The sequence below is a fragment of the Penicillium concentricum genome (genome assembly GCF_028827145.1).
Source record: "Penicillium concentricum strain IBT 3081 chromosome Unknown utg000001l_segment0_segment0, whole genome shotgun sequence".
NCBI classification, from domain to species: domain Eukaryota; kingdom Fungi; phylum Ascomycota; class Eurotiomycetes; order Eurotiales; family Aspergillaceae; genus Penicillium; species Penicillium concentricum.
In genome coordinates, this window is record NW_026622754.1 from 1124327 (window position 1) to 1149854 (window position 25528).

At 48.5% G+C, this 25528-nt stretch overlaps 10 protein-coding genes across 10 annotated transcripts; 4 read left to right on the plus strand and 6 right to left on the minus strand.

The window, feature by feature from the left end:
• Positions 1-19: 19 nt before the first annotated feature.
• sakA (mitogen-activated protein kinase HOG1) lies at positions 20-1617 on the minus strand (the record flags this gene model as incomplete). Its single annotated transcript, XM_056718156.1, has 9 exons — positions 20-128; positions 183-366; positions 431-509; positions 563-919; positions 974-1073; positions 1131-1174; positions 1227-1356; positions 1431-1478; positions 1562-1617. 9 exons carry the CDS (start codon positions 1615-1617, stop codon positions 20-22), a joined length of 1107 nt encoding a protein of 368 aa, XP_056582291.1.
• Positions 1618-3950: 2333 nt separating this feature from the next.
• On the plus strand, positions 3951-5296 carry gpaB (guanine nucleotide-binding protein subunit alpha gpaB; the record flags this gene model as incomplete). Its single annotated transcript, XM_056718157.1, has 6 exons — positions 3951-4077; positions 4130-4475; positions 4529-4657; positions 4714-4843; positions 4895-5133; positions 5197-5296. 6 exons carry the CDS (start codon positions 3951-3953, stop codon positions 5294-5296), a joined length of 1071 nt encoding a protein of 356 aa, XP_056582292.1.
• Positions 5297-7135: 1839 nt separating this feature from the next.
• On the plus strand, positions 7136-10198 carry glpV (glycogen phosphorylase; the record flags this gene model as incomplete). Its single annotated transcript, XM_056718158.1, has 8 exons — positions 7136-7338; positions 7402-7414; positions 7472-7507; positions 7561-7622; positions 7679-7782; positions 7829-7906; positions 7952-9717; positions 9782-10198. 8 exons carry the CDS (start codon positions 7136-7138, stop codon positions 10196-10198), a joined length of 2679 nt encoding a protein of 892 aa, XP_056582293.1.
• A 367-nt stretch (positions 10199-10565) lies between these two features.
• On the minus strand, positions 10566-11749 carry N7517_000429 (uncharacterized protein; the record flags this gene model as incomplete). The annotated part of the gene is made up of 4 exons (XM_056718159.1): positions 10566-10676; positions 10752-11177; positions 11277-11602; positions 11695-11749. 4 exons carry the CDS (start codon positions 11747-11749, stop codon positions 10566-10568), a joined length of 918 nt encoding a protein of 305 aa, XP_056582294.1.
• A 417-nt stretch (positions 11750-12166) lies between these two features.
• Positions 12167-14473, minus strand: N7517_000430 (ATP-binding cassette long-chain fatty acid transporter PXA2; the record flags this gene model as incomplete). The annotated part of the gene is made up of 4 exons (XM_056718160.1): positions 12167-12242; positions 12297-13194; positions 13245-13881; positions 13967-14473. 4 exons carry the CDS (start codon positions 14471-14473, stop codon positions 12167-12169), a joined length of 2118 nt encoding a protein of 705 aa, XP_056582295.1.
• Positions 14474-15115: 642 nt separating this feature from the next.
• N7517_000431 (putative cell wall biogenesis protein Mhp1) lies at positions 15116-18811 on the minus strand (the record flags this gene model as incomplete). Its single annotated transcript, XM_056718161.1, has 2 exons — positions 15116-18669; positions 18760-18811. 2 exons carry the CDS (start codon positions 18809-18811, stop codon positions 15116-15118), a joined length of 3606 nt encoding a protein of 1201 aa, XP_056582296.1.
• Positions 18812-19730: 919 nt separating this feature from the next.
• N7517_000432 (uncharacterized protein) lies at positions 19731-21117 on the minus strand (the record flags this gene model as incomplete). The annotated part of the gene is made up of 3 exons (XM_056718162.1): positions 19731-20185; positions 20240-20294; positions 20353-21117. 3 exons carry the CDS (start codon positions 21115-21117, stop codon positions 19731-19733), a joined length of 1275 nt encoding a protein of 424 aa, XP_056582297.1.
• A 475-nt stretch (positions 21118-21592) lies between these two features.
• Positions 21593-22513, minus strand: N7517_000433 (kinetochore subunit FTA4 family protein; the record flags this gene model as incomplete). The annotated part of the gene is made up of 4 exons (XM_056718163.1): positions 21593-21902; positions 21972-22034; positions 22090-22258; positions 22348-22513. The coding sequence occupies 4 exons, from the start codon at positions 22511-22513 to the stop codon at positions 21593-21595; spliced, it is 708 nt and encodes a 235-aa protein (XP_056582298.1).
• A 422-nt stretch (positions 22514-22935) lies between these two features.
• On the plus strand, positions 22936-23771 carry N7517_000434 (HAD family hydrolase; the record flags this gene model as incomplete). Its single annotated transcript, XM_056718164.1, has 2 exons — positions 22936-22989; positions 23046-23771. The coding sequence occupies 2 exons, from the start codon at positions 22936-22938 to the stop codon at positions 23769-23771; spliced, it is 780 nt and encodes a 259-aa protein (XP_056582299.1).
• Positions 23772-24065: 294 nt separating this feature from the next.
• Positions 24066-25176, plus strand: N7517_000435 (60S ribosomal protein uL18; the record flags this gene model as incomplete). Its single annotated transcript, XM_056718165.1, has 3 exons — positions 24066-24068; positions 24215-24252; positions 24315-25176. The coding sequence occupies 3 exons, from the start codon at positions 24066-24068 to the stop codon at positions 25174-25176; spliced, it is 903 nt and encodes a 300-aa protein (XP_056582300.1).
• Between the last annotated feature and the right edge of the window lie 352 nt (positions 25177-25528).

A 25528-nucleotide genomic window follows, 5' to 3' on the forward strand; every position in this document is an offset into this window, starting at 1 on the left:
GAGATTTCGCGTCAAACTATTATGCGAATGCCTGTCCAGTAGCATCACCCTGCACTGCGCCCTGTACCAAGGCTTGGGCGGCATCGTTGCCTTGTTCAATGTTGTGGAAGTCGAGAATTTCCGAGTACCTATGGTGGAAAATTAGTAAAAGAATACTGGTAGCGGGGTAACAAATCACGTACATCATGATCTTCCAGGTATCTACGGGGAGATCGGCATCGTTGAACGACCAATCGAACTTCTCTTGTGCCACAGGCTCGTCGGTCGGGTCATGGTAGGGCGCCAAGTACTCATGCGCTAATGCTTCGGGGGCTTGAATACGCTTCTTCGGGTTGAAAACCAGCATCCGCTCGAGCAGGTCAACCGCTATTAAAAGAGCCAAGTTAGTGTGGTGTTCATAATGCCCATATTCGGCTCAAATATCACGTACCATCAGCATCAGCGTTCTTGAATTTATTCGCGAGGGGTTGGCGCTCGCGCTTTGGTAGGGACTTGACAAATCGGAGGGTCTAGATCATCATATATTAGTATGTTTTCGTCTTTCGCCAAAAGAATAACTCACGTTCTCGCTGCAGATGGTCTGGATCACGTCATCGGGGGGAGTGCCCAGCAGCTCGGTAATGATGGAGAACTGGTTGACATGGTCCTTTCCGGGGAACAGCGGCTTTCCTTCCAACATCTCGGCGAAAATGCAACCCGCACTCCAGATGTCTACTTCGACATCGTACTTTTGCCAAGTAAGCATGATCTCGGGGGCGCGATAGTATCGTGTTGAGACATAGCCGGTCATTTGGGGGTCCTGGATGCGGGCGAGACCAAAGTCGCAGATTTTCAGATCACAGTTCTCGTTAATCAGGATGTTGCTGGGTTTCAGATCCCGGTGGACCACACCGGCGGAGTGAACATATTTCAAGCCACGCTATCAACAAGTCAGATTCTGGCCCCGGAATATTATGCCCGTAGAAATTCTTACCAGAATTTGGTATAAGAAGTACTGAATGAATTGCTTTTCAAGAGGTCGCGAAGTAAGAAGTCGGTGGAGGTCAGTTCCCAGAAGTTCGGTGACGAAGTAGCTGTGGTCATTAGTATACACTTTTCAACCCCGCCTTGCAGATAAGGGGGGTACATACATGTCTTCCAAAGGCGAAATGAAAATGTCACTCAAGCTGATAATCTGTGGGATGTCAGCAAACAGGCCTAATTCATTTATTGGATGGAGTACGGACGTTCTCGTGACGGAGATGTTTGAGCAGCTTCAGCTCCCGGTAGGTTCGCTTGGACAGAACGGGGGTGCTGAAGGGCTTCATGATTTTTTTAACCGCGACTGGCTGGGCAGTCAATTGATCTTTGGCCGAGCTGTTATATTGACAGCCTGGTTAGCATGGACTTGGGCTTGGGAAATCTCTTGTGCGACACAGAGTGCAACATACCAGACCAGTCCGAAGGCACCCATTCCCACCGGCTGCAGTTCCGTATACCTAGAAAACAAGTTAGCAAGATATCCTTGAATGCGTCTGCTGAAGCGCCTATTGTAAATTTAGCAGAATAGGGCATTGCGAACCGGCTGGTGATCTCAAAGGTGGTGCCGAAAATCTGGGCACGCACGAATTCCGCCATGATGAAAGGTGTATACAAGCAAAGATAAACGAGAAGAGATAAGATTCAAATAAGAATCTCAAGTCAAAAGCAAGGAGAAAGATCTTAAGTTCACAAAGGAGGAAGAAAGGGGGTCGCGAAGAAGGCAAGTGTGTTGGCAACAGATGTGGGGAAGGGACTGAAAAGCGCAGAAAACAAGGCCGATGACGTTGGCGAAGTCCGGTTTTATGCTGACTCAGCTTCAAGCCTTGTATATTAACTTGGGGTTTTCTTAAGAGGGTTGCTTTATCTACACATTTTCAATATCTAATGATTGAATACATTCCCCCCTTACATCTCTTCTACAATTTTACATTCGATTCCACGTTGTGTTGATTTGTGTGAACTTCCAAGGTTGCCCTCGCTCCACTACCACGCGGCCCAGACCCTGGTCTTTCTCCCGGAAGAAGTTTCCTTTGAACAGCGTTGCTCTTTCATACGTTTGATATACACTAGAGAACTTATATACATTTTAATTTGACAATATCTAGCTACTTTATATCTTAATTTTTATTAATTTGCGCTTAACTCGCCGGAAAAAAACAGTATATGAAGAGTTCTTGGACCCTCTATTTAGAACCTTGGCAGGTCAGAGTATGACCCCTCACCTTCAATCTCCTTAAGTAGAATATGATAAACATTAGAATTCTTCAATTCTACATGGATATAAGCTCTATAGTTCCCCATGGCTATCTCTGATGCTCTTATAGGTCCGGTAGACTGTCCCAGTTCACGTTGACCTATACAAGGACTAGATCTAGAAGGGCACACCCCTTATATCAAATGCACTGTCCCTTCACCTGCTAGCTCTAACCTTCTATGACGTGGTCCTTTTAGCTTGCAACATCTCCTGTCTCATTGCTACATCGGACATCAGATATTATATATATATATATACATATATATATATCCTGCACCCAACCGTAATGGCCATGTACATTGTAAGGAAATCAACCCCAAGACTTTGACTTCGATATCAGTTTTTAAGGGGGGATACTGTGCTCCTGTCACCGTCTGATGTGGAAGTGAATCTGGCGGCTGAGACATGTGAAACAATATCCACGCTACTGCCGACATGACATGTAACTGACATGCAACAAAGATATGCAACAAAGACATTTGAACTGGACAAAAGTCAACCCATTTTAAACTCTGGAGTTACCCTTCCGGCGTTTCATATTTCCTTTGATGTATCATGCACGTTCACATATCTGGTCTTCGGGATATATATAGATATATGTATATACGGCATTTTGTACCTGATGATTACTACTTTAACCTAGGTGTTAGTAACTAACTAGTTAAGGCATTTTTCCAAGCCTTAGTTTCTGGCCCCCCTGTACATCTGTCCACAAGGCTGAATTGAGTTCCCTATGAGGATGGGGTCAGTGCCCAGCTCACCGCGGGAGAAGCCATCCCATTAACGATTTACACCAGATTTATAGTAGATATACATACTTACGTACTAGTAAGTATATATAAGAGTATCCTGTCAGATACAAAGGACAACCCCGCCATGCCTGAGGCATCCATTTTTGCGTCACTCTCCACTTTTAAGCTCCAGAGTGGGTTAAAAAGAGTATGGAATGGAGTACGGAGTACTGAAGTCCTAGAGAATTGAAAGATTGGCAGTCAATCGGTAAATCGGCACTATAAATCTATAAAAAAAATTAGTCCGATAGATTCAGATTGTACAGATGGTCATCTGGTGGCGCCCCATTTAATTATCGGTTAAAAACAGTATTTAAAATGCCCGGGTTAAAAGAGAAATGATATCGGAACGTGCTCAATTTCCCCCGGGGGTTTTTTTTCCTGAGAGGTAAACCCATATACACATATATATATAATAAGATATAATATAATAAATGTTATAACATCTACAAAAGTAAAGAAAAACAGAAGAAAAAAGAAAAGAAACAGGCTAATTACATAGATTACCAAATGTAAGCAGAAATACATGTTTCTTACCTATTTCTTACCCTTTCCCCCATCTCCACCCCCAGCATGACGATGGTCGCACTCTGATTCTTTAAACTCTTGACACTTTCATTACCCTTACTCTCACCTTTTATATTATCTTCTCCGCGTTTACCCTCTACCTCTCCTTCCGAAACTACGCAACTCCGCCTCAACCTTTTAGACATCTCAACCCAACTTTCCGATCTCACTCCCCATATACCCGATCGCACCTCCTTCTATCCCCGTGACGCTTGGTCTTCAGCCAAAGGCTCCGGTCGTTTTGACCGGCACATTTTGTTCCTGCGCGCGGTTAATGAGTCTCCTTCCTGCGGGTCTGGGTCACTGACGATTCCGCAATGGGGTCGTGTTTCAGCTCGGAGTCCACGGGGGACGTGGATCAGAAGAAACGAAGCCAAATGATCGATCGCAAACTAGAAGAGGATTCTAGGCGGCTACGGAAAGAATGCAAGATCCTTCTTTTGGGTAGGTAACCTGGTGTTTGATGGGAGAATTCATCGCTGACTTCCCAACTCAGGATCCGGAGAAAGCGGCAAATCAACAATCGTAAAGCAGATGAAGATCATCCACCAGAATGGCTACACCGTGGAAGAACTCGCGCTGTATCGATTGACCGTCTACAAGAATCTCCTGGATTGCGCCAAGGCCCTCATCGGAGCGTACCATTATCTCCAACTTGAACCGTCCAGCCAGAAGGTGCAGGACTACATTACATTTTTGGAGGATTATAACGTGGACCCCGATCCCAATACTCCGCTCAATTCGAAAGTGGGCGATGCCATCACATATCTCTGGAACGACCCGTGTACATCAACAGTTCTGGAGCATCAGAATGAGTTCTATTTGATGGACTCGGCACCATAGTAAGTCCGCCTCTGCCTTCGGATCTCAAGGCCGAGTGCTAACCCCTGAGCAGTTTCTTCGACGAAGCGAAACGAATAACGGCCTCCGATTACGTCCCGAATGTTTCAGATGTGCTCCGGGCGCGAACGAAGACGACCGGTATTTATGAGACGCGCTTCACAATGGGACAGTTGAGCATACAGTACGTGGAAACGGCATGCGACATTCACAATTTGGGATATCTCTAACTAGCCACAGCATGTTCGATGTGGGCGGCCAGCGCAGTGAGCGAAAGAAATGGATCCATTGCTTCGAAAATGTGACATCCATTATCTTTTGCGTTGCGCTCAGTGAATACGATCAAGTGCTCCTGGAAGAAAGCAATCAGGTATGAAGATCTAATACAGCATTACTATACCAGGTCTAACAGACCTTGCAGAATCGCATGATGGAAAGTTTGGTTCTCTTCGACTCCGTGGTCAACTCTCGGTGGTTCATGCGGACAAGTATCATCCTTTTCCTAAACAAAGTCGATTTGTTCCGCTTGAAGCTGCCTCGATCACCGTTGAGCAACTACTTCCCCGATTACTCGGGCGGCAACGACGTGCACCGTGCCGCCAAGTACCTGCTCTGGCGATTCAACCAGGTGAATCGAGCACACTTGAACCTATATCCACAGTGAGTTCACATCCCAACAGCGATCCCACCATGATTTTTTGACTTATTTTTCTTCCCCTTTAGTCTCACCCAAGCGACCGATACCTCGAATATCCGCTTGGTCTTCGCGGCAGTCAAAGAGACTATCCTGCAGAATGCCTTGAAAGACTCGGGTATTCTATAGCCGCTGAAATATACCCCGACCCGGTCACACAAGTGTCCTGTGCACACGCATACTTTCTCTCTCAATCCAACCTTACGACCACACACCTTTTCTCAACGTCGCCCTCGGTGTTTCTTGATTCCCCTCGGGAGACTGAACAGTTCTCCAATCACTCATACCATACCCTTTTTCGTCTTTTTGCTTTTTTGACCAGCTGCAGGCGTTGATGGCGCCTTTTATGGCTTTCTCGGCTTCCCAGGCGCTCTAATCTGGGGATATTTGGTACTTAATGTGGTTTTTCCTTAACGGGTCTATGTTCCATAAAGGTCTCAGTAGCATGCTCAGGCAGTCAACTATGCTACTGTTTCTGTTCCATGTGCCTTTTCTTAAGCCCCGGAATGTATGACCAATCCGGGCAAGAACCGGAACTGAATACTCTCCGGATTTTTTTTTTTTTTTTCTCGTTGTACTCGATATACAGCCCAATGGGCTTTATGTCTCCTTTTTTTTTCCTTTACCTCATCTTCCCAGTCCCTCTCATGCATCCCATGGCGGTTTTCTTTTTTTCGACGTTGCCATGTTCTGCTCTGATATTTATTCCCTGCTGCTAATTTCTCACCGTTTTTTTTCTTCTGCGTTTCTCTTCCCCCTATTAAACCTCACTATTAACCCGCCCTTCCAAGCGCTTCCACGTCTGATGCTTTTTGATTTTTTTTGCTATGTTTTACTGCTAGGCTGTCCTTCGGCGTTTTACTTCCAGAGGACTCTTATCTATCTTGTATAGACCGATACCGGGATCGCCGATGCCTGTGCCAGGTGATCCCCCTTGGTCGGGTGGAACGGAGTTGGCCCGGCCTTGTGCATAGCCGAGCCTCCCGAGGTCGATATATCAATTCTTTCATTTGAGTCTGTTTTGTTCCTGCGTATTGTTTTAGATGGTAATGAGAAGACCTTATGGTTGGATAAACGGATTGTAGCTACTATGGGTTGATATCCAGTTGAGTGAGATAAAAGGATAGAGGAAGCACCAAGGAATCAAGGAAATATATCTCCATCTCTCCCAAAAGCCTACAGCATCTCCCTTATCATCAGATTCAATTCCTCGACCTGCAGTATCCAGACCAAATCACCCTCATCCCAATGTACACACCCACATCATAGCAACTCAGTCCCACTACCGATTTTCCCGATAAAAGAGTCTCCTTGACCCCGCGGCCTAGAACCTCTTCCAAGCTTACACCGCCTGTGTTTGGGCTACCCCAGGTTCGAGTTCAAGTCACGGGAGGTCCTGGGGCCTCGGCGCACGGTACGCGCTTCATGCAATGCATCTGTGCATTCGCGGGGTATCTAGGTTTGAAAGTACTCGGTGAGCTCGAAAGTTGAATTATAATAAATCAGAAGTAGGAAAATTGAAGTCGGGGGAGGTTGGTAGTTCGGAGCTCCACGGGTTTCGGGAGAGGAACATGCTGTGGAGCAACCGGATCCGCGAGGGCCTTTAGGCCCTAGAAAGCTATAGTGGCGAATAGAGTGTTATAATCCCGGGATCTTTTATGCGAGATAAAAAGAAATAGAAATGGCATGATGTGTCTTAGGCATATATGCACAGACCATAGGATAGAATCAAGGATATAAAGGATTATAGCGTGAATATCATAGGTACATGACGTATTACTATATGTAGTATTCCAGAAACAGCCTAAGAGCTGAAATAGCTCAAAACAATCACTAAAAAAAGATTGACCGGTGTCACTCCAAAAGTCATGACTACATGAAGGCCCTTCCCCTCTTTCTCTTGTGCACATTTCTCTTTTCCCCTGTTCTCCTTACAGCTCTCCCAATTTTAACTACCTTACTCTCATCATGTCAAACATAGAGCCAGTTGAGGTCGCACCGGCCGAACCTGTTCGGGAGCGAAGATCTTCCTTCGGAGCTCCTATCGCCGATCTCCAAGGTCCTGTCGGCCCCGGATTCAGTCGTCCCAAACACAAGCGCACATTCACTGGCCTTGGGCCTGCTGAGATTAAGCATGTTGAAGCTAGCATTCCCGAGCCACTGCGAGAGGCGTGAGTACCTTCCTTCCCTAGTACTTGTGTACTGATAGTTGGACTAACCATATTATCCCGCAGCTGGAGGAAACATGTATGTTGAGACAAACCCAGGAATTTGGGTCTGGACTAATATTTCGAGTCAATTTAGTCGGCTGCGGAATTCAACACTAAAGAAGAATTCGAGGTGAGTCGGACTTGTATTAGTACTTGATACTTCGGGTCTAACGCCTCTCATAGAAAGATCTCGTGCGCCATATCGAAACAACCCTCGCTCGGTCAATGTATAATTGCGATGAGTTGTATGTGCTTTGTGTCCTTGCTTTGAGTGGCTCTTGCTGACTTGGGTTTCTCATAGGGCCGCATACTCAGGAACCGCGCTTGCTTTCAGAGACCGATTGATCATCGAGTGGAACAAGACTCAGCAGCGTCAGACCTTCAAAGATCAGAAGCGAATCTACTGTATGTATCCAGTCTGATAGCAGAAGACAATGGCTTATCGTTATAGATTTGTCGCTCGAGTTCCTCATGGGACGTACCTTGGACAATGCTATGCTGAATGTTGGCTTGAAGGAGACTGCTCGAGGTAAGTGTTAAGATCTCTGACCTGGACTATTGCTGATGATTCTAGATGGATTGAGCGATCTCGGATTCCGCATCGAGGACGTCATCAACCAGGAGCACGATGCAGCATTGGGCAACGGTGGTTTGGGCCGTCTGGCGGCGTGCTTCTTGGACAGTATGGCGACACTGAACTACCCAGCCTGGGGATACGGCTTGCGTTACCGCTATGGTATCTTCAAACAGGAGATTGTCAATGGATACCAGGTGGAGGTTCCAGACTACTGGCTGGACAACAACCCCTGGGAGTTCCCGCGTCACGAGATCACAGTCGACATCCAGTTCTACGGCAACGTCAAGAAATACCAGGATGAGAGTGGCAAGATCGCGCACTCGTGGGAGGATGGTGAGATTGTTCGAGCTATCGCATACGATGTCCCCATTCCCGGGTACGGCACGAAGACTACCAACAACCTTCGTCTGTGGTCTAGCAAAGCTAGCAGCGGAGAGTTTGACTTCCAGAAGTTCAATGCTGGAGACTATGAAAGCGCAGTGGCGGACCAGCAGAGGGCGGAAACAATCTCTGCTGTTCTCTACCCCAATGATAACCTCGAGCGAGGTAAAGAACTGCGTCTGAAGCAGCAGTATTTCTGGTGCGCTGCCTCGCTGTTTGACATCATTCGGCGGTTCAAGAAGACGAAGCGGGCCTGGGGCGAGTTCCCTGACCAGGTCGCCATCCAGCTTAATGACACCCACCCAGCCCTTGCTATTGTTGAGTTGCAGCGCATCTTGATTGACAAGGAGGGCTTGGAATGGGATGAGGCATGGCAGATCGTGACCAAGACCTTCGGATATACCAATCACACTGTTCTTCCCGAAGCGTTAGAGAAATGGTCTGTCCCGCTGATGCAGAACCTGCTTCCGCGACACTTGCAGATTATCTACGAGATCAATCTGTTCTTCCTGCAATCCGTCGAGAAGCGATTCCCCAATGATCGGGAAATCCTTTCGCGTGTCTCCATCATTGAAGAGTCGCATCCCAAGATGGTGCGCATGGCCTACCTGGCCATCATTGGCTCTCACAAGGTTAACGGTGTGGCTGAACTGCACTCAGACCTGCTCAAGACCACTCTCTTCAAAGACTTTGTGAAGATCTACGGACCAGACCGTTTCACCAATGTTACCAACGGTATCACCCCGAGACGTTGGCTCCACCAGGCCAACCCCAGATTGTCTGCGTTGATCGCAGAGAAGCTTGGAAGCTATGACTTCCTGAAGGATCTCACTCTTTTGGACAAGATCGAGGCCTTTGTCGACGACAAGGCCTTCCGCGAGGAGTGGGCAGTCATCAAGCGGGAGAATAAGCTGCGTTTGGCTGAACACATTAAGGCCACCACGGGATACGATGTCAACCCCAATGCCCTCTTCGACGTGCAGGTGAAGCGTATCCACGAGTACAAGCGTCAGCAGCTCAACATATTCGGAGTCATCCACCGCTACTTGAGTATCAAAGCCATGTCAGCCGAAGAGAAGAAGAAGGTGGTGCCTCGAGTTTCCATCTTCGGAGGCAAGGCAGCCCCTGGCTACTGGATGGCGAAGACCATTATTCACCTCATCAACAAGGTGGCCGATGTCGTGAACAAGGACCCGGAAATCGGCGACCTTTTGAAGGTTATCTTCATCGCCGATTACAACGTCAGCAAGGCGGAGATTATCTGCCCTGCTTCAGATCTCAGCGAGCACATCTCAACTGCTGGTACCGAGGGCAGTGGCACGAGCAACATGAAGTTTGTCCTGAACGGCGGTTTGATCATCGGCACCTGCGACGGAGCCAACGTAAGTTTTCTTTCACCTATATCCAGCTTCCGTCCCAATAATACAATACTGACCCAACACACAGATCGAGATCACCCGCGAAATCGGTGAGCAAAACATCTTCCTCTTCGGCAATCTGGCCGAAGACGTCGAGGACCTGCGTCACAAACATTTCTACGGCGACTTCAAGCTAGACCCACAGCTAGAGCGCGTCTTCGACGCAATCAAAGACAACATGTTCGGCGACAAAGCTGATTTCACTGCTCTCACAAGCTCCATCGAAGAGCACGGCGATTACTACCTCGTCTCGGACGATTTCAACTCCTACATCACCACCCACGAGATGGTCGACGAAGCCTTCCAGAATCAGGAGGAGTGGCTTGCCAAGTCAATTACCTCTGTCGCGCGCATGGGATTCTTCTCTATGGATCGCGTTACTAACGAGTACGCTGATAGTATCTGGAACGTCGAGCCTCTGGATGTTACAGAAGAAACAGATTAGGCTGACATGGGCAGCGTCTTTCTTTTTTGATTTGATGATTCACGTGCGTTTTTTTCATTGGTTCGACGAACTCATTAGCATTAATAGTATATCAATTATATCATTCTTCCCTAAGTTTATGTCTACAGGTCACCCACGTATGGTATCTAGGTCATTTATAATAAGAATTTATATGCAATTGGTCTATGCAGAATTAGGTATCTATACAACCCAATCTCGATATACAGCACTCTGTACAAACCCAGAAGAGAATCCTACCTCGAGGCAGTAATGACTGAATCAAACCAACACTTACTCCATGCCAAAGCAAAAAACCAAACCCAAAACATAACATCAAACCATGAAATACGTCGAAACACCCCCTACCTCACTCCTTGATAGTCTCCGGGTGAGGCTTCTTAGGCTCAGAGAAATAATCCGGCCAAAGCGCCATCTTCTCATCCTGCGAAGGCGTAGCCGTAGCCATAAGCGTCGGAACCTATAACCACCATTAGCAAAAGTTCCCACTCAACAATTTCCTTTTTTGTAAAGGAATAGGGAAGAAAAAACATACAGCCTCCTTACTAGAAATCCTCCTCCACATATTCGCACGCGGGTTATACCGCACCGGTTTACCCACACCACCCGTCTTCCTCTGATCCTCAAGACTAATCGCCTCAACCTCCTTCTTGATCTGCGAGAAATCGTCGAAGGGAGTATACTCGATACCGTGTTCGATACAGTATTCCTCGAGTCGCAGACCCCGTCGGGCAAAGAGGACATCTGCTTCGCGGGCAGCGGCGAGATCGGAGACGCCGTCGCCGATGAAGACGATTAAAGGGATTTCATCGGGTTCGCATTCGGATTGAGCTTTTACTCGCGCTTCGTTTACGCTCGCGCCCTTGTCGTGGCCTGAGTCGGTGTTGTCGCGCCAGACGGGTTTCCAGGGGATGCCGCCTGGGGCTTTTAGGTCGTTTGCGACGATTTGGATTGAGGAGGCCTTTGGAGATTGTTGTTAGTTGGCGGGTTTGGTTTGTGGGGGGTGGATTTAGGGATGATGTATGTATAGGTGATAGGAGGGGGAGGGGGGATGGCATACCTGTTCCTCGCCTAGGAATAGATCCAGCGTGCGCTGCAAGACAGGCTTTAAGCCTGCGCTGATCACGTTGAAGGGGAAACCCTCGGCGACGCAGTATTGGTGGAATTCCCGGAAGCCGGAGTCTAGTTCGAGGTTCTTTTCCATTATGTCGAAGCCGTCGCCGAAGGGGATGGAGAGGGATCCCCACATATCATCTGAGATATCGCGGAAGGTTCGTTCCCCAGTTTTGAATTGTTCTTCGAGTTTGTTGCGGTAGGCGGCGCCGCAGCCGAGGTTGTCTACTAGGACATGGCCGGTGTCTTGGAGGAAGATTGTGCCGTCGAAGTCTGGGGGCTGTTAGTTTGTGTTCTTTGGGTTTGTTATGTGGATTTAGGGCTTTGTGGTTGGGATTGGAGGGTATATTAAAAGGGTTGCATACCGGAGAAGATGATGATCTTTCTCTTTTGGTGGGGTTGTATCTGTGAGATGGCCATTTTGGTATATAGAAGGGTTTGGTTTTAAGCGTGTAAGTGTGTATGGGGGAATGGTTTATATAGACAAGTACAAAAAAAAGAAATTGAAGCGAAGCAGCCAAGTCACGATCCTAAGTACGATTTTTGAAGAACTTGGTATTCCGTGGCAAACAAGATAGACATGAAAAATGACGTAGGGATCTTTAACGACATCAGTGTGGGCCGAAGGGGGCTCATCTGAACATCGTGAGAATTTTTGCCATAACAGACGGTGATTGGCTATCATCAGGGGTCACGGACAAAAAAAAGTCAAGAAAGCCGAATAGTGGAAGGCCGAGGCTGAGTCTTTGATCGAATTGGTCAATATCATTGGAAGTGGATGCATAATACATCATACATTTCAAACATGCGCTAAAAGATGGTCGAATGAATAGAAACTTAAGTCGTTAACTCGGCAACCCGACGTTGCAATTCGGGTACAGCCCGTAACTGTAAGTCCAACTCTTCCTTCTCACTGTGAAATAGTTAGATGATCGGGTAAATCGGAATCGGAATCGGAGAAACTTACTCTTCCAGTTTTAAGCGCCGTTCCCAATCTAGACCAGTGAAAATATATCCGCCCTGTCCATCGAACTGCAAGATCTTCTGGTGATACTTCCAAAGACTGCGTCGGTGCGAGACAGTCATGAGTGTGGTGCCAAGCTTCTTGGCCGTCTCATACATAACTTTCTCAATTTCTAGCGTCACCGAGGATGTGCACTCGTCCAAAATGGCAAACTTGGGTCGATGATAGAACAACCGAGCCATAGCAATGCGCTGCTGCAGACCACCGGATAACACATCGCGCCATTCTTCCTCTGCGTCCCAGCCTCCAGGACGGTCTACGACGGACGCAATCTCAACCACTGATAGGACATCGTAGAGATCGGCGTCAGTGACACCCTTGGCGCGCATCTCGCGCACTCCATCCGGGTAGATCACTTGTTGCCGCAGGGTTCCACGGGACAGATATGGTCGCTGGGGAATGTAGAAAATATCCTGGAAAGGGGGTTTCTTCACTGTGCCTCCATATACCGGCCAGAGCCCGCCCAGGATCCGGAAAAGAGACGATTTGCCGCAACCGTTGGGTCCGACGATCAGAAGGTGGTCGCCGGGGTTAACAGTGAAGGACAGTTTACGCACCAATACGTCACCGTTCGGGGATACGATCGGTACGTCTGTGAACTCAATCGCGTCGCTTTCTATCACTTTACCCCGACCAGACAGTACCGCCGCATTCACTTCCGTCGAAGCGGAAGATACCAGTTTCTTCTCGAACCTTCCAGCGAGGAGGTCGTCCATCACTTCCAGTAATGAGGAAACACGCGAAGTGTGACCAGCCAGCTCCGAGATCTCTTTGTAGGAGAACATCAGTCGGCCAAAAGCATCCGAGGAGGAAAGCAACATTCGACGATTCGTGACGAAACCTGGGAGTAATCAGAATGTAAAAATTTAACACAAAACCACATCAACTTACTTTCAGTGTGGTCTCCCATGCTATGTGTAGCCTGACCGGGAATCTTGAAGAAGACAGGCACACTACAGAGTACCAAGCCCATAGCTCCCCAGAAGTACTTGATCACAAAGTCCTCCATAAATCCATGGTAAAGTCTCCGGCGCAGAATGCGGTTCACATGCTTGATCAACGTAAAATAACCCTTGTCCAGGGTATCCTTCTCGGCCTCGTGGCCATGATAAAGCGCGACTTCTTCGTTGTAATCAATAAGCCGTGAATGGAGGAAACGGAACTCGCCCTCCAGCCGGGCCTCATCGGCAACATATTTGCCAAACGGTGGAGTCAGCATCCGCATAACGTTGGCGGACAACTGCACGAGCAGACTCATGATGAACAACCCTTCACCTCCCACATTCTTGGAGAGCGAGTAGTTGTAAATAGCCATATCGAGAATAGGCTTAGCTAAATTGGAATACAACTCTGCCAGACTGTCCGAGAAGCGAGACACATCGACCGTGACAAGCTGGTCGGGATTCTTTATTCGATCGTCCAAGGCGGAGATGGCATAGAAAGTCATGTTGGACAGATACTTCTCGTGGATATAGTCCGTGAGACGCTTTCGATAGCTGAGAGCAAGCTTGCACTGGTGGTAGGAGAGCTAACACAGCAAAGCATCAGTTAGCAAATGTATCGAACGGTCGCATGTCAACCAAAAACCCGGTTCCCATCACCGAGAGACTTACCATAGAATTAGTGAAAGTAGCAGGGACAGCCACAATCATCCACCAGAAAAGACCGAGCAAGAAATCCTTCCCTTTACCGCGCACCAAGTTGCTCACAAGCTTTCCGTCCAGCTCGGCAACATACAAACTAAGCATCGTCCGCAGCACCAGGAAGACACTGTGGCTCACCAGCAGTCGTAGCTCTTTGCTTCGCCATCCGGGAATGACGATCTTCAGTAAACGAAGCAAGTTCTTGAAGAATTCTCGGTTGATCTCCACGCGCTTCTTGCGGGGTTGTTCCTCATCGCCTAGACTGCTGGTGCCAGGCCGTCGGCGCAGCTCTACTTGCTGTGACGCGGCTTTCTGCTCGGAGATGGCATTGTGGATTCGTTTAGCGAGTGCGACGAAGAGGGCGAGATATACGGCGCGTGAGATTCGGGTGCGGTTTCGTAGGTAGAGGGTTGTTAGGCTGGAGAGGATCTGCTTGATGGACCGTTCGGGCGGTAGTAGTTTTGACTGAACGGCCATGGCGGAGTTAGATGCTTATCAGCCAGATTCGGGCGCATACATGTCCGCTGTTGAGTTGAAGGAGTTGAAGGAGTTGAGAGGAGAAATATGCCATTGCCATGACGGAGGTGACATGTGATACCCCAGGAAACTGGGGGATGTTCAGCCGAGGAACCCACTCCCAGATAACACGGCATCGGCGGTTTATTGTTTATTAAAGCTTTATTATTTAAATTACATGCATTCACATCATACAACTCAATCTTCTAATATATTCCGAAGGTGAGTATCATGTATCAAGGGTCAGAATAAATATTCTGGCCTAAGGCACCCACCATATTACTTGGACATCTAATAACATTTGGAGAAAACATAAATAGACGGGGGAATTCCTTAATTATAGAGACTGATACGGCCCTGAAACAATCATATGTAGATACATAGTCATGTAGAAACAAAGTAATGGCAACGACAGTGAAGATGCTATGATAACAGGATTCCGCTTTTCCCTCGTGCCCGCGACGTATATACAAAAGACCGGGCTGAGTAGATGATACTCAAAGAATGCGCGCATAGAATATGTACAGGTATTATAAAACGCAAAAGAATACATAATAGGCCAAGATCATAAATCGAGATGATAATAAATGAAAATGAGAAAACTTAAGATGGGGACTTGCTCTCTGATTCCTCGGAGCCAGTCCTGGCAGGAATACCACTGTTGATATGGGCAGCGATCTGGGACTGCTTGAAGCGCTCGAATCCTTCGGCGTCTTGCTGCTGAGAATCATACAGTTCATCGACGGTGGTCCCAAGATGGTTAAAGGCCATGTCGGCGTCAAAGTCATCGAATTGACACAGAGACTGCTCGTCATGCAGAAGGTCTAGTTTTTGCCGGAGAGCAGCAATGTGCGAGCTATCGTCGTCGTAGTCGAAATCTTCGTCGCCGTCACCAGGAACTAGAGACGGTTTGAGGAAGTCACGCCGGAGGTTCTGGCCGATGCGGTGGATGTGTCCTTCTTGGGATGTCATGGCCCGAGAGTGAAGGGAAGTCATAGAGCTGGTACGAGAAAGGCGGACGGCATATTGGTCGGTATCTTCCTCGTCGCCGCCAGTCTCGTCAAGCTGACTGCTGTTCAGATTACCGCCAGCGGCGATCGAGCCGCTTCCATCGTCATCACCAGAGTGCTGAGAAATGGTATCGGGGATTGGAAGAGCGGGTGGGAGTTGTGGAATGATACGAGTTTCTGGGTACTCATCCTCAAAGCGCTGGATCATCTTATGCAAGGTCATGTCCAAAAATTGCAGGCGGCGGTAATTCGCGTCATTACCAGCACGATCTTCGCGAATAAGAGCTGACTGAATCCGGACTCTGATATTGCGCGCGGATTCCAGCAAATTCTTCGACATGTCGCGAGGCCGCTTGGTGGGGACACCTCGAGACTTACGGCGACGGGGTGTTGTGGTACCGCTGGCTGGTAAAGAGTGCTCCCCGAGAACATCGAGACCATGCTGGTCCAAATTCCCGAGACAAACACCCAATGCTTTGACAACACCTGTGCCGCCAATAACATAATCCTCGTCGGGGGCGCCCTCATCTTCCTCGTCGTAAGGCTCTTCGGAAACAACAGAGTGTCCGACAATATGCTGTAGAATGTCTGGCACAGGGACATCCACAAGTGGGGAAGTAGAGCCAGAGAGCTCTTCTACAATGGCGCCGCCTTCAAGATTCCGCAGCGAGTAAGCCACAATCTGTGATCCTAGAGCCTTGACAACTTCGTTGTTTTCTGCGCTAGGAACGTCGATGTCAACTGCAATGATTGTCCTTGACACACGGACAGCTGCCATCATAGATGCATACACAGCACAGGCTTCTTCCTGAGCAACGGGGTCTGTGGTAGACGCTAGATCCACAATCTGTTGATTCTCCAGAATATTCAGATGACACAGACTGGGGCACTCCGGCAACACCTCGGCAAGACCAATGACATGATCCGGCGACAAGGTGACATCAGCGAGATGAAAACGCTTCAGAGAGGGCATTTTCGGCAGGAAGCGACGGAAAGCCCCCAACGCGTTAGGCTGCGACGAGAATAACTCGCGATTGTGAGAGAAATCGATGAACCGGAGATTATGAATCTGCGCAAGCGATTGGAGCAACGGATAAATCACCGACGGATTGAGGGAGCAATCGGCCAGACTCAGCGCATATAGCGGTGTTTCAGGTTCAATCGCGTCTGTGATAAGATCGAGATCATCCTTTATAGCGTTGCCACCTAGATCCAGTCCTTCGCACTGTCCGGCTTTGAGATATTCAACCACATGCTCCAGACCCTCTCTCGTCAGGCCATTGTTCGCGAAGCCAAGCCTTCGCAGACCCAATTTGGTGCTCGCCTGGCAGATTTGCTTTACAGCTTCGACTGAAGGAGAACACTCACTCATGAGCAGTTCTTCGAGATGATCCCCAGCAAAGCGCTCTGCCAGGGCACTTGCGAAGATAATGCTCACATCGGCCATAGGCGACTGGGGTTGGCCCGTTGTCCCAGAACCGTCGATCGCAACCTGGCCTTGAGGGAAAGGAATACCCGACAAATCGATAGCGTTCAAGGATTTCGAGAGGTGAATGAAAAGGCTGATGTGGCGCCATCCTTCCCGTCCGATCTTTAGATTGTCTTTTAGAGAAAGCTTTTCCACAACACCATATCGTTCATGGTCATTGGAGTCTGGAAATTCCGGTCTTCGCGACCGTCTTCGTCGATAGCGCATCTGTTCTACCGTCTTGGTAGCAAGTAGGGCTGAAAGGATGGCTCGCACGGAGATATCCGTCAATGCACAGTTTTCAAGTATGAGTTTACGAACTGGGACGACCGCGAGCCAATCGCTGAATGTTGTCAAGTCCTGTGAGGTCATCGGAAAATTACTCAGATCCAAAGCCGCTACTGTGCCGGGTGATTCGGCCAGTGTTGATGAAGGTTTGGAGATCTCATCAACCACTCTCTTGAGAACAGGCGTCTCACGTAGCTGGCAACAACGGCGATATATACGCACTGGATCGGTTGTTGGGTGACTTTGCGTTTTAGGCCGAGCGGCACCTGGTGTTGGTGCTGGACCTCGGGAATACTCTTCGTCATTCTCTGCGTCGAGTTGCAATGGAACCGAACCATTCGCCACTGCTTGTCTTCGCTTTCTCTCTTTCCGTTCTTTTCGCTCTGCCTCAGACCTTTTTTTCTTCTCTTGCTTCCTTGTTGGATCAGCCACTTCCCCGCTGGGAGCGGGGTCAGTAGATGGCTTGCTGCTGGTGCTTGTTGGGGGAGAGCTAGATTGGACCTTCGCAACACCACTGACCGGGGCAGGAACCGGAGCAGAAACGGGAGCGGGGGGCACAGACGCGCTATCCTTCTCAGCCAATGTAGCCTGGGGATGCTTCAAAGCTCCAGCTTCGTCTTGTTCCTTTAATTTGAGATCAGCCTTCTTATTAGACTCAGGTAGACGGTGCCGTAATTGATTCGTCGGAGGGGCCTCCTCGTCATCATCTCGATGCGAGATACCGGCGATTTCAACATCCACACAGAACGCGACACGGTTGAGTTTGGCCTGGTTCAAGTCCGCAATCTTGCATCGATGCCGATTTTGGTCGATGTTCATCACGCGACGTGGACAGATCGAGCCATTGGGATTTAACTTGGGCAACCCACCCGAGTTGGACGAGAACTTGCGTAGTGCATTGTGAATGAACGAAGGCCCCTTGGGCGATGACGAAGTAAAAGGATTGGAATCGTCTTTCTTCTCTTCCTCCTTGTCCTTCGGGGAATAGGCGGCGCCGAATGGGTTATGCCCATCGAGGGGCGAGGTTGCTTTTGGACTCGCGGGACTGGCCTTGAGGCTAGATTGCGACGGCGGGGTAGATCCAGAGGAAAACTTCGAGCTTAGACTACTAATCCACGAGTTTCGTCGGCCGATGGGCTTGGGGGATGGCGTAGATGGTTTTTGCTCCTCGATTTTCTCCACTGGTGTTGGTTTTGCTTGAACTGGGGGTGCGTCATTTTGGGGAGCTTGCTTCGGTTCTGTGGAGGGGGGCGGTGTTGGGCGTGCCGGGTTGCTGTTAGAACGGGATCTCCGATGCGACTTAGGTTGAGAGGTCGGTGGTTCTGACTCGGCGCCAGGCTTGTCACCGGGTTTATCGCTCGCTGATACTGACTTTGTACGAGATAAATGGTCTGAAGAGAGTGTTAGAAGCTGTCCCGATTTCGGACCAACAAGCCATAACCTGGGGTCGGAGAGGTGCTAGCATAGAAAGTGGAACTCACCTTTTTGTGAATGATGAAGCCAGCTCACGTCCACAGTCTGAACACCTTCCATTTTGAAAACCCTCAAAAGTCAAGAGACAAAAAAAAAAAGGAATGTAATTTCGCCGTGCCCAAGTAGTCGTTGAGAGTTTATCAGCGGTGTGGCGTCGTATAAAGAGCGCAATGACTGGATAGGACTAGATCGAACGACGCATAATTGGCTGGTCCCCCACTTTTCAGTGATGATCGCAAAAAGACAAAGGAGAATCAGGTGGACAATACTAGAGGCCCGATGACAATAAGGGAACAGAAATAGATTGACCGGGAAATGCTGGGAAATGCTGGGGAAATGCCGTATGATCTGCGACCGAGAACCAAAGTGAACCCTTACTGTAAATGATCCAATGTCATCGCTCGATTGAACATGAAATGCATAATGAAATGCAAGAAGTTACTGAAATGGATTGGAAGAGTCCGGATGCAATTAAGCATGGCCTGTGACATAATCGGGGGAGTTCGGGGGCACGTGAGCATGTTACCAATTTGCCTTACAGGCTAATAACTGTTCAAATGCGTATTTTTAATTGGGTGATTACAATGTATGTAATATAATTGTGGAATTGAGGTTGGAGATCATTTTAGGTCAAACCCGGAGAATGTTCGGTACTCCGGTGGCGGAATATGGACATTACTTTCCTACAGAGAACATACGTGGAGTTCATGGGTGGATATTAGGAGCCGGAATGGTGAAGAACTTTAGTTTGCACCTAAAAAAGGGAGTGTTGAACACACTCAAGAAATATACGGGTATCCGCGATAAAAAACACCTAAAAACGCCACACCATTTCCGAGAGAAAAGTGCCGACAAAACGAAAGAAAAAAACGCAAACGCCTCCAAGGGGTATGCGATGAAAAGAAAATAGTCATCACGGCGTCAAGCGGACATCGGAAATATGAGAGCGGATTCCGCCCTTCCCCACATAAACCCCTATTTATTCTAGACCAGGGATATTCTTGAGATATTCCCACCCATACTCCTCTTCGGGCTTCTCGGCTTCCATGCCAAGCGCAAAGCGGTAGGCTCGAACTTCGTTTTGCAGACCAGAGATGACGCGGGTGGGGACATCATCTTCTTCGCACTTAAGACGATAGGCGGTGCGGATCATTTCAGCACATTTCATGGTTTGTGCATGCCAGTAGTCGCGGTCGAGTCGACTTTCCAAGTGGGCGTCGCGCTCAGCCTGGAGGAGATTGTTATAGTGTTTCTTTTGGGCAAGGTAGTGCATGTTGTTGTTCTGGCAGTAGTTACGGATTTGCTCGACCATGACACCCACGGCAGTCTCAAACTCGTGGATCACCTTCATGTTTTCCTCGCGATGGTGCTTGTGATCGGCACTCAGAAGCTTTTCCTTGGCCAGTGCACGCTCGAGTTCGGCAATACGGGCGGCTGTTCGAGCCGTTAGTAAACAAATATGTGAATCAATATTGCCAATTAACATACTAAGGTTATCGCCCTGCTGGCCAGTTGAACCAGAGCTGTCCACAATGCCGTTCTTCTAAATGTGCGTTAGCTAAATGTCCAATTTGAATGAATGTTCTTGGGTTCCCACATACCACAATCTCTTCCGCATTCGCGACAATGTTCTTAGTCACATCTCGGTTGTTCTTCAACACATCGCTCAATTCCACAACCATCTCGTAGAGGTGGTGCAAGTCCATCTGGTGACCAGCGTTCATCGGAATTGCCGCGCCCATGCCCATTCCGCCATTGATCTGGGTGGCGACCGAAGAGTGGGAGGGAGCGGGAGACGGAGTCTGGCGGGGAGGAATGTTGGGTATGTTCATCGTGCCAGTGCTGTTTTCATAACCCGAAAAGTTTCCGGGGCCGGTACCGTTGCTAGCCATGGCGGTGTTGTTCATAGAGACGTCGGCGTCGGCGAAAGCTCGGTTGAGTTCCTCAAGTTGAGGATCGTCAGGGGTGAAGGATTGCGGAGTGCCGTCTTCGTCGAACCACGAGGCGTGATTTTCAACACCTAGGACCTCCGATTGAAACTTCTCAAGGTCACGGCGAGTAACGTGCGTGGAGCGACGGCGATGCCCACGCGTGAAAGCCTTGGAAGGGGAGGGGGAAGTTTCGCCCTCGATGATGGCGGGTGCACTCAAACCAGGGACAGTATCGTCACTATCACTGGAGTCTGAATCAATGGCAAATTCGTCCAGGGAGCTCTGATCAGGGTCACACTCTAGTAGGCAGTCAACAAGCGTGTTGTGCTGGGAGCTCAGGCTAGCAGGTGGGGCTAGCGCCGAGTCAGCACGTGATTGTAACTCACGTGATGGACCCATTCCAACAAGCTCCCTCATCCTCTTGAGGGCACTCATTCAGATAGAAAAATAACTAGGTGCAAAGAAAACATAAAAAGAAAACACTCTAGGGAAGTCGGTTTCCCAACATATCGGTGGGGCGAAGCCTATTTCTTTCCGACCGGCGGATGAGTGTGTAAGTGTAATCGATCAATGACGGTCGAGATTTGGAGATAAAACGGGCCTCGCCCAATACGAAATGTTCAATTATGCTTCGATGTAAGGGCACGTGCTCTATGAGGTCTATAATTGAATTTCTGCAATTGATACGTACTTGCCTTTCTCATGTTTGTTGACATGAAGCTATACTATGTACCCTGGTGGAAGGTACATAGATATCGGGATTGTGGCCAGGGCAACGTACTAGAAATTCAAGTAGAAACCTAAGGAAACTACCATCTATAAAATGAATCAGAGGAATTGGCAATATGTAATCTCGTATTGCAAGTAACTTCATTGTATGCACGTGTGGGCATGGGGTATTTGGGTTTCATCAAGGCATATCCAATAGGGCTTCCAATCTCTGATCAGAGCCTGGAAGTGAGTAATCATAATTTTCAAGAGCACCGCTGCTTCTTTTCTGTTGTGCAATCCGGCCTCCAGCTCTGGCTACGAGCATGCGCATTTTCACCAATTCTTGAACAAGTTCTCCATCCTTGGTGATAAGATTGGGTTGAATGTCCTTTTGGGGATCTTCGAGTGGCTCAAGTAATCGTCGAAGATGCTGCAACTGATCAAGGCGCCGTTGCCGTTGCTGCCGTTGACTGTCGAGAGTTGCAAGCTGCTCCCGGAGCTGCTGGTACCTGTACGACTAGTGTAAGGCAGGTGAAACTTCAATCGGAGAAAATCCGGATGTTTGTTTGTCAACTGACCTTGCATGCTCCTCTTCGCTTGCTTCCTGGCTTTCCAGGTTGACAGGCATCTTTGTGATGTTCCTAACCCATATAGTCAGTGCTGTCATACCTTGTATAGAAATGGATAAAATCTTACATTCCCCTTGACAAATCCGTGGTTCTTTCGATTCCCCGGGCAAAAGCATCTCGACTGCGTGCCTCTTGGCTGACCGATGACCAGTACAAGTTTGCAATCTGTTGGGCGACATGGTGTATCGCTTGGGAGGAATAAACAACGCGATTGTGCTGTTTAGCGGCTGCATTTACTATAGGACTATGAGTATGATATTCATCGCCATATATAGGCGCAAAGCAATAGAGAATTGTGCCGTTCAATTGCGATTCGTGTTCTGACCTTTGTGTAGAACATCTTCGATCACCTTGTCACTCAGGTCACCTTCTGTAGTTTCAGCAGCATAGTTTCGCCAGTCTTCGGGTAAATCGAGGCTCTCAGAGAAAATGCGGACTTGGCTCCAGATAAATGCAGATTTCAACTCGGTTATAGTTCGAGTTGAATCCATTTCGAACACTATCCAAATGGTGTTGGAGAAGTACCATTGTCGAGTCTCCAAAAGTCCCGCGATCTTCTGAGCCCGAGCTTATCGATAAGAAGTCACGTGCATCTCCGCAAATGCCATCTTGCGAGATGGCCAATAACGATTTGGGTAATAAACTACCATAAAATGAAGGAAAGAATTTAAATAGTACGGATTAAATGATAGCTTAATCGTATTAATTGTTCTAGTAGGGTAGCAATGAAGTTTCTTGGTGTGGAGTATACCCTCGGTTTAGAGACGTACCTCGGCAGTCTGACCGTCTTTTATGTCCAGATCGCTCAGAGTAATGCAATTCGTTGCGATTTCAAGGTCATCACAACTCATTTAAAAATAAATCGCGACATATCTTGCACCCTTACTATCGCTAGCCATATTATCATTCCAAGATGGCAGAGATCAAGCGGCCAGTGGGCTTACTGTTTGACATTGGAGGAGTGTGTGTAAGTCAGCCACTTGACCCGCAAATTGAAGATATATATATCTAACGAAACTCTAGGTTGTATCTCCGTTCCAGGCTATTCTTGACTATGAAATTGCCCAAAACATCCCACCGGGATGGGTCAATTTCAGCATCTCGCGAACGGCGCCGAACGGTAGCTGGCACAAGCTTGAGCGAGGCGACATCAAGATGGACGCCAACTTCTTTGCGGGGTTCAATGCGGACCTAAGAGACCCCGAGCTATGGAAACAATTCCACCAACAACTTCAAAAGAAACAAGGCACAAGTGGTTCCACTATTCCTCCACTACCGTCAGTGGACGCAGAATGGCTATTCTGGGAGATGATGCGGGTATCTCGCACACCAGACCGATACATGTACCCTGCTCTGAAGAAATTGAGAGAGTCGGGGAAATTCCTGATGGGCGCTCTGTCCAACACCGTTATATTCCCCGATGGACACGAATACAATAATGCATCCGAGGTTAAGAAGCAATTCGACTTCTTTATCTCATCTGCGCACACAGGCCTGCGTAAACCTGACCCAAAAATCTACCAGGTGGCGTTACAAGAGATGGACACTTTAGCTAAGAGGCGAGGACTGGCCGGATCTAATCCCGACGACATTGTGTTTTTCGATGACATTGGCGAAAACCTGAAGGGGGCAAAGAAGGCTGGCATGCGTACAGTCAAAGTCACACTTGGAAAGTCCCAAGATGCGGTCAAGGAGCTGGAGAAGCTCACAGGCCTTCAGTTGTTAGACGAGGACAAGGCACGATTGTGAGGCGTTATACATAGAAATTGGTGATTTCAAGAAGAATACCAGAGTTATTATGTAGAAGGGATGGAGAATAAGAATTCCAGAACGTTTTCATAATTTTCCCAAATTTCCTGGATTTATTATTGAATTTTCTTTTCTTTTCTATAGTAAAGAAAGTTGATGTTCCCACTCGTCGCCGACCTCATTTTCTGGCGGGGGATGCAGCCACGCTAAGCGAAATCCCGCACAAAGTCGACCCACGAAATTTCTTACTTTCTCTTCTTCGTCCATCTCCAGCGCCCTCGACACCCCGTCAAAATGGTGAGTTCGATCGCTGATGGCTGAAGAGCCATTATGCATTCCTGTTGCATTTTATTTCCTCTCCGATTTCTATCGGAGCCGGGTCCCTGCAAGTTGCTTCGGCGTAATTTCTGAAGCGTTAATTGCTGACTCGCGTTGCTCTACAGCCTTTCACCAAGACCGTCAAGTCCAACGCCTACTTCAGGTGAGTTAAAAAACATTCTATCTCTGATATTTTTGTGATCTTTACTGACTTTTCAATTATAGTCGCTTCCAGACTAAGTACCGTCGCCGCCGCGAGGGTAAGACCGATTACTATGCTCGCAAGCGCCTGATCACCCAGGCCAAGAACAAGTACAACGCCCCCAAGTACCGCATGGTCGTTCGCTTCACCAACCGCGACATCATCACCCAGATCGTCTACTCTGAGGTCACCGGTGACAAGGTTCTCGCTTCCGCTTACGCCCACGAGCTCCCCAAGTACGGTATCGACCAGGGTCTTACCAACTGGGCCGCTGCCTACGCCACCGGTCTGCTCCTTGCCCGTCGTGTCCTCAAGAAGCTCAACCTTGACGAGCAGTTCAAGGGTGTCGAGGAGGCTACCGGTGAGCACACTCTCACCGAGGCCATCGAGACCGATGATGGCGAGCGCCGCCCCTTCAAGGCCTTCCTCGATGTTGGTCTTGTCCGCACCTCCACCGGTAACCGTGTCTTCGCTGCCATGAAGGGTGCCTCCGACGGTGGTGTCTTCATCCCCCACTCCGACCGCCGTTTCCCCGGTTACGACATCGAGTCCGAGGAGCTTGACGCCGAGACCCTCAAGAACTACATCCACGGTAGCCACGTCTCCGAGTACATGGAGAACCTTGCCGATGAGGATGAGGAGCGCTACAAGTCCCAGTTCGTCAAGTACATCGAGAACGAGATTGAGGCTGGTGACCTTGAGGAGATCTACTCCGATGCCCACAAGGCCATCCGTGAGGACCCCTTCAAGGCCGATGAGGATGCTGGTGCCAAGAAGACCAAGGAGGAGTGGAAGGCCGAGTCCAAGAAGTACAAGGTCGACCGTCTCACTCACGCCCAGCGCAAGGCTCGCGTCGAGGAGAAGATCCGCAAGCTTGCTGCTTAAGCGTCTCGCTTCCTATCTTTTTGACCAAAAGTTCCTACCACTTGAGGGGATAAGCTACTGCCGGCGTTTTATTCATGTGACGTAGTTTTTGACGGATCATGGCACATACCACTTTTTATTTTTATTATCGGAAGGGGTCTTTTTTCCTGGGAGCAATTAGTTCGGTGTTCATTCAAGGCAATTTCTTTACTCAGTTCTAACTGCTCCCGAATGTCCATCTGTCTTGTTCCCTCATTTGCCTCCTTGCATCTGCCAGTAGATGGGATTTGTAAAGTAGCCCAAGTAATATAATCCAAGTAGCATAACCCAAGTAGTATACCCCAAGTAAGATTGTATGATTATTTTGCATCAT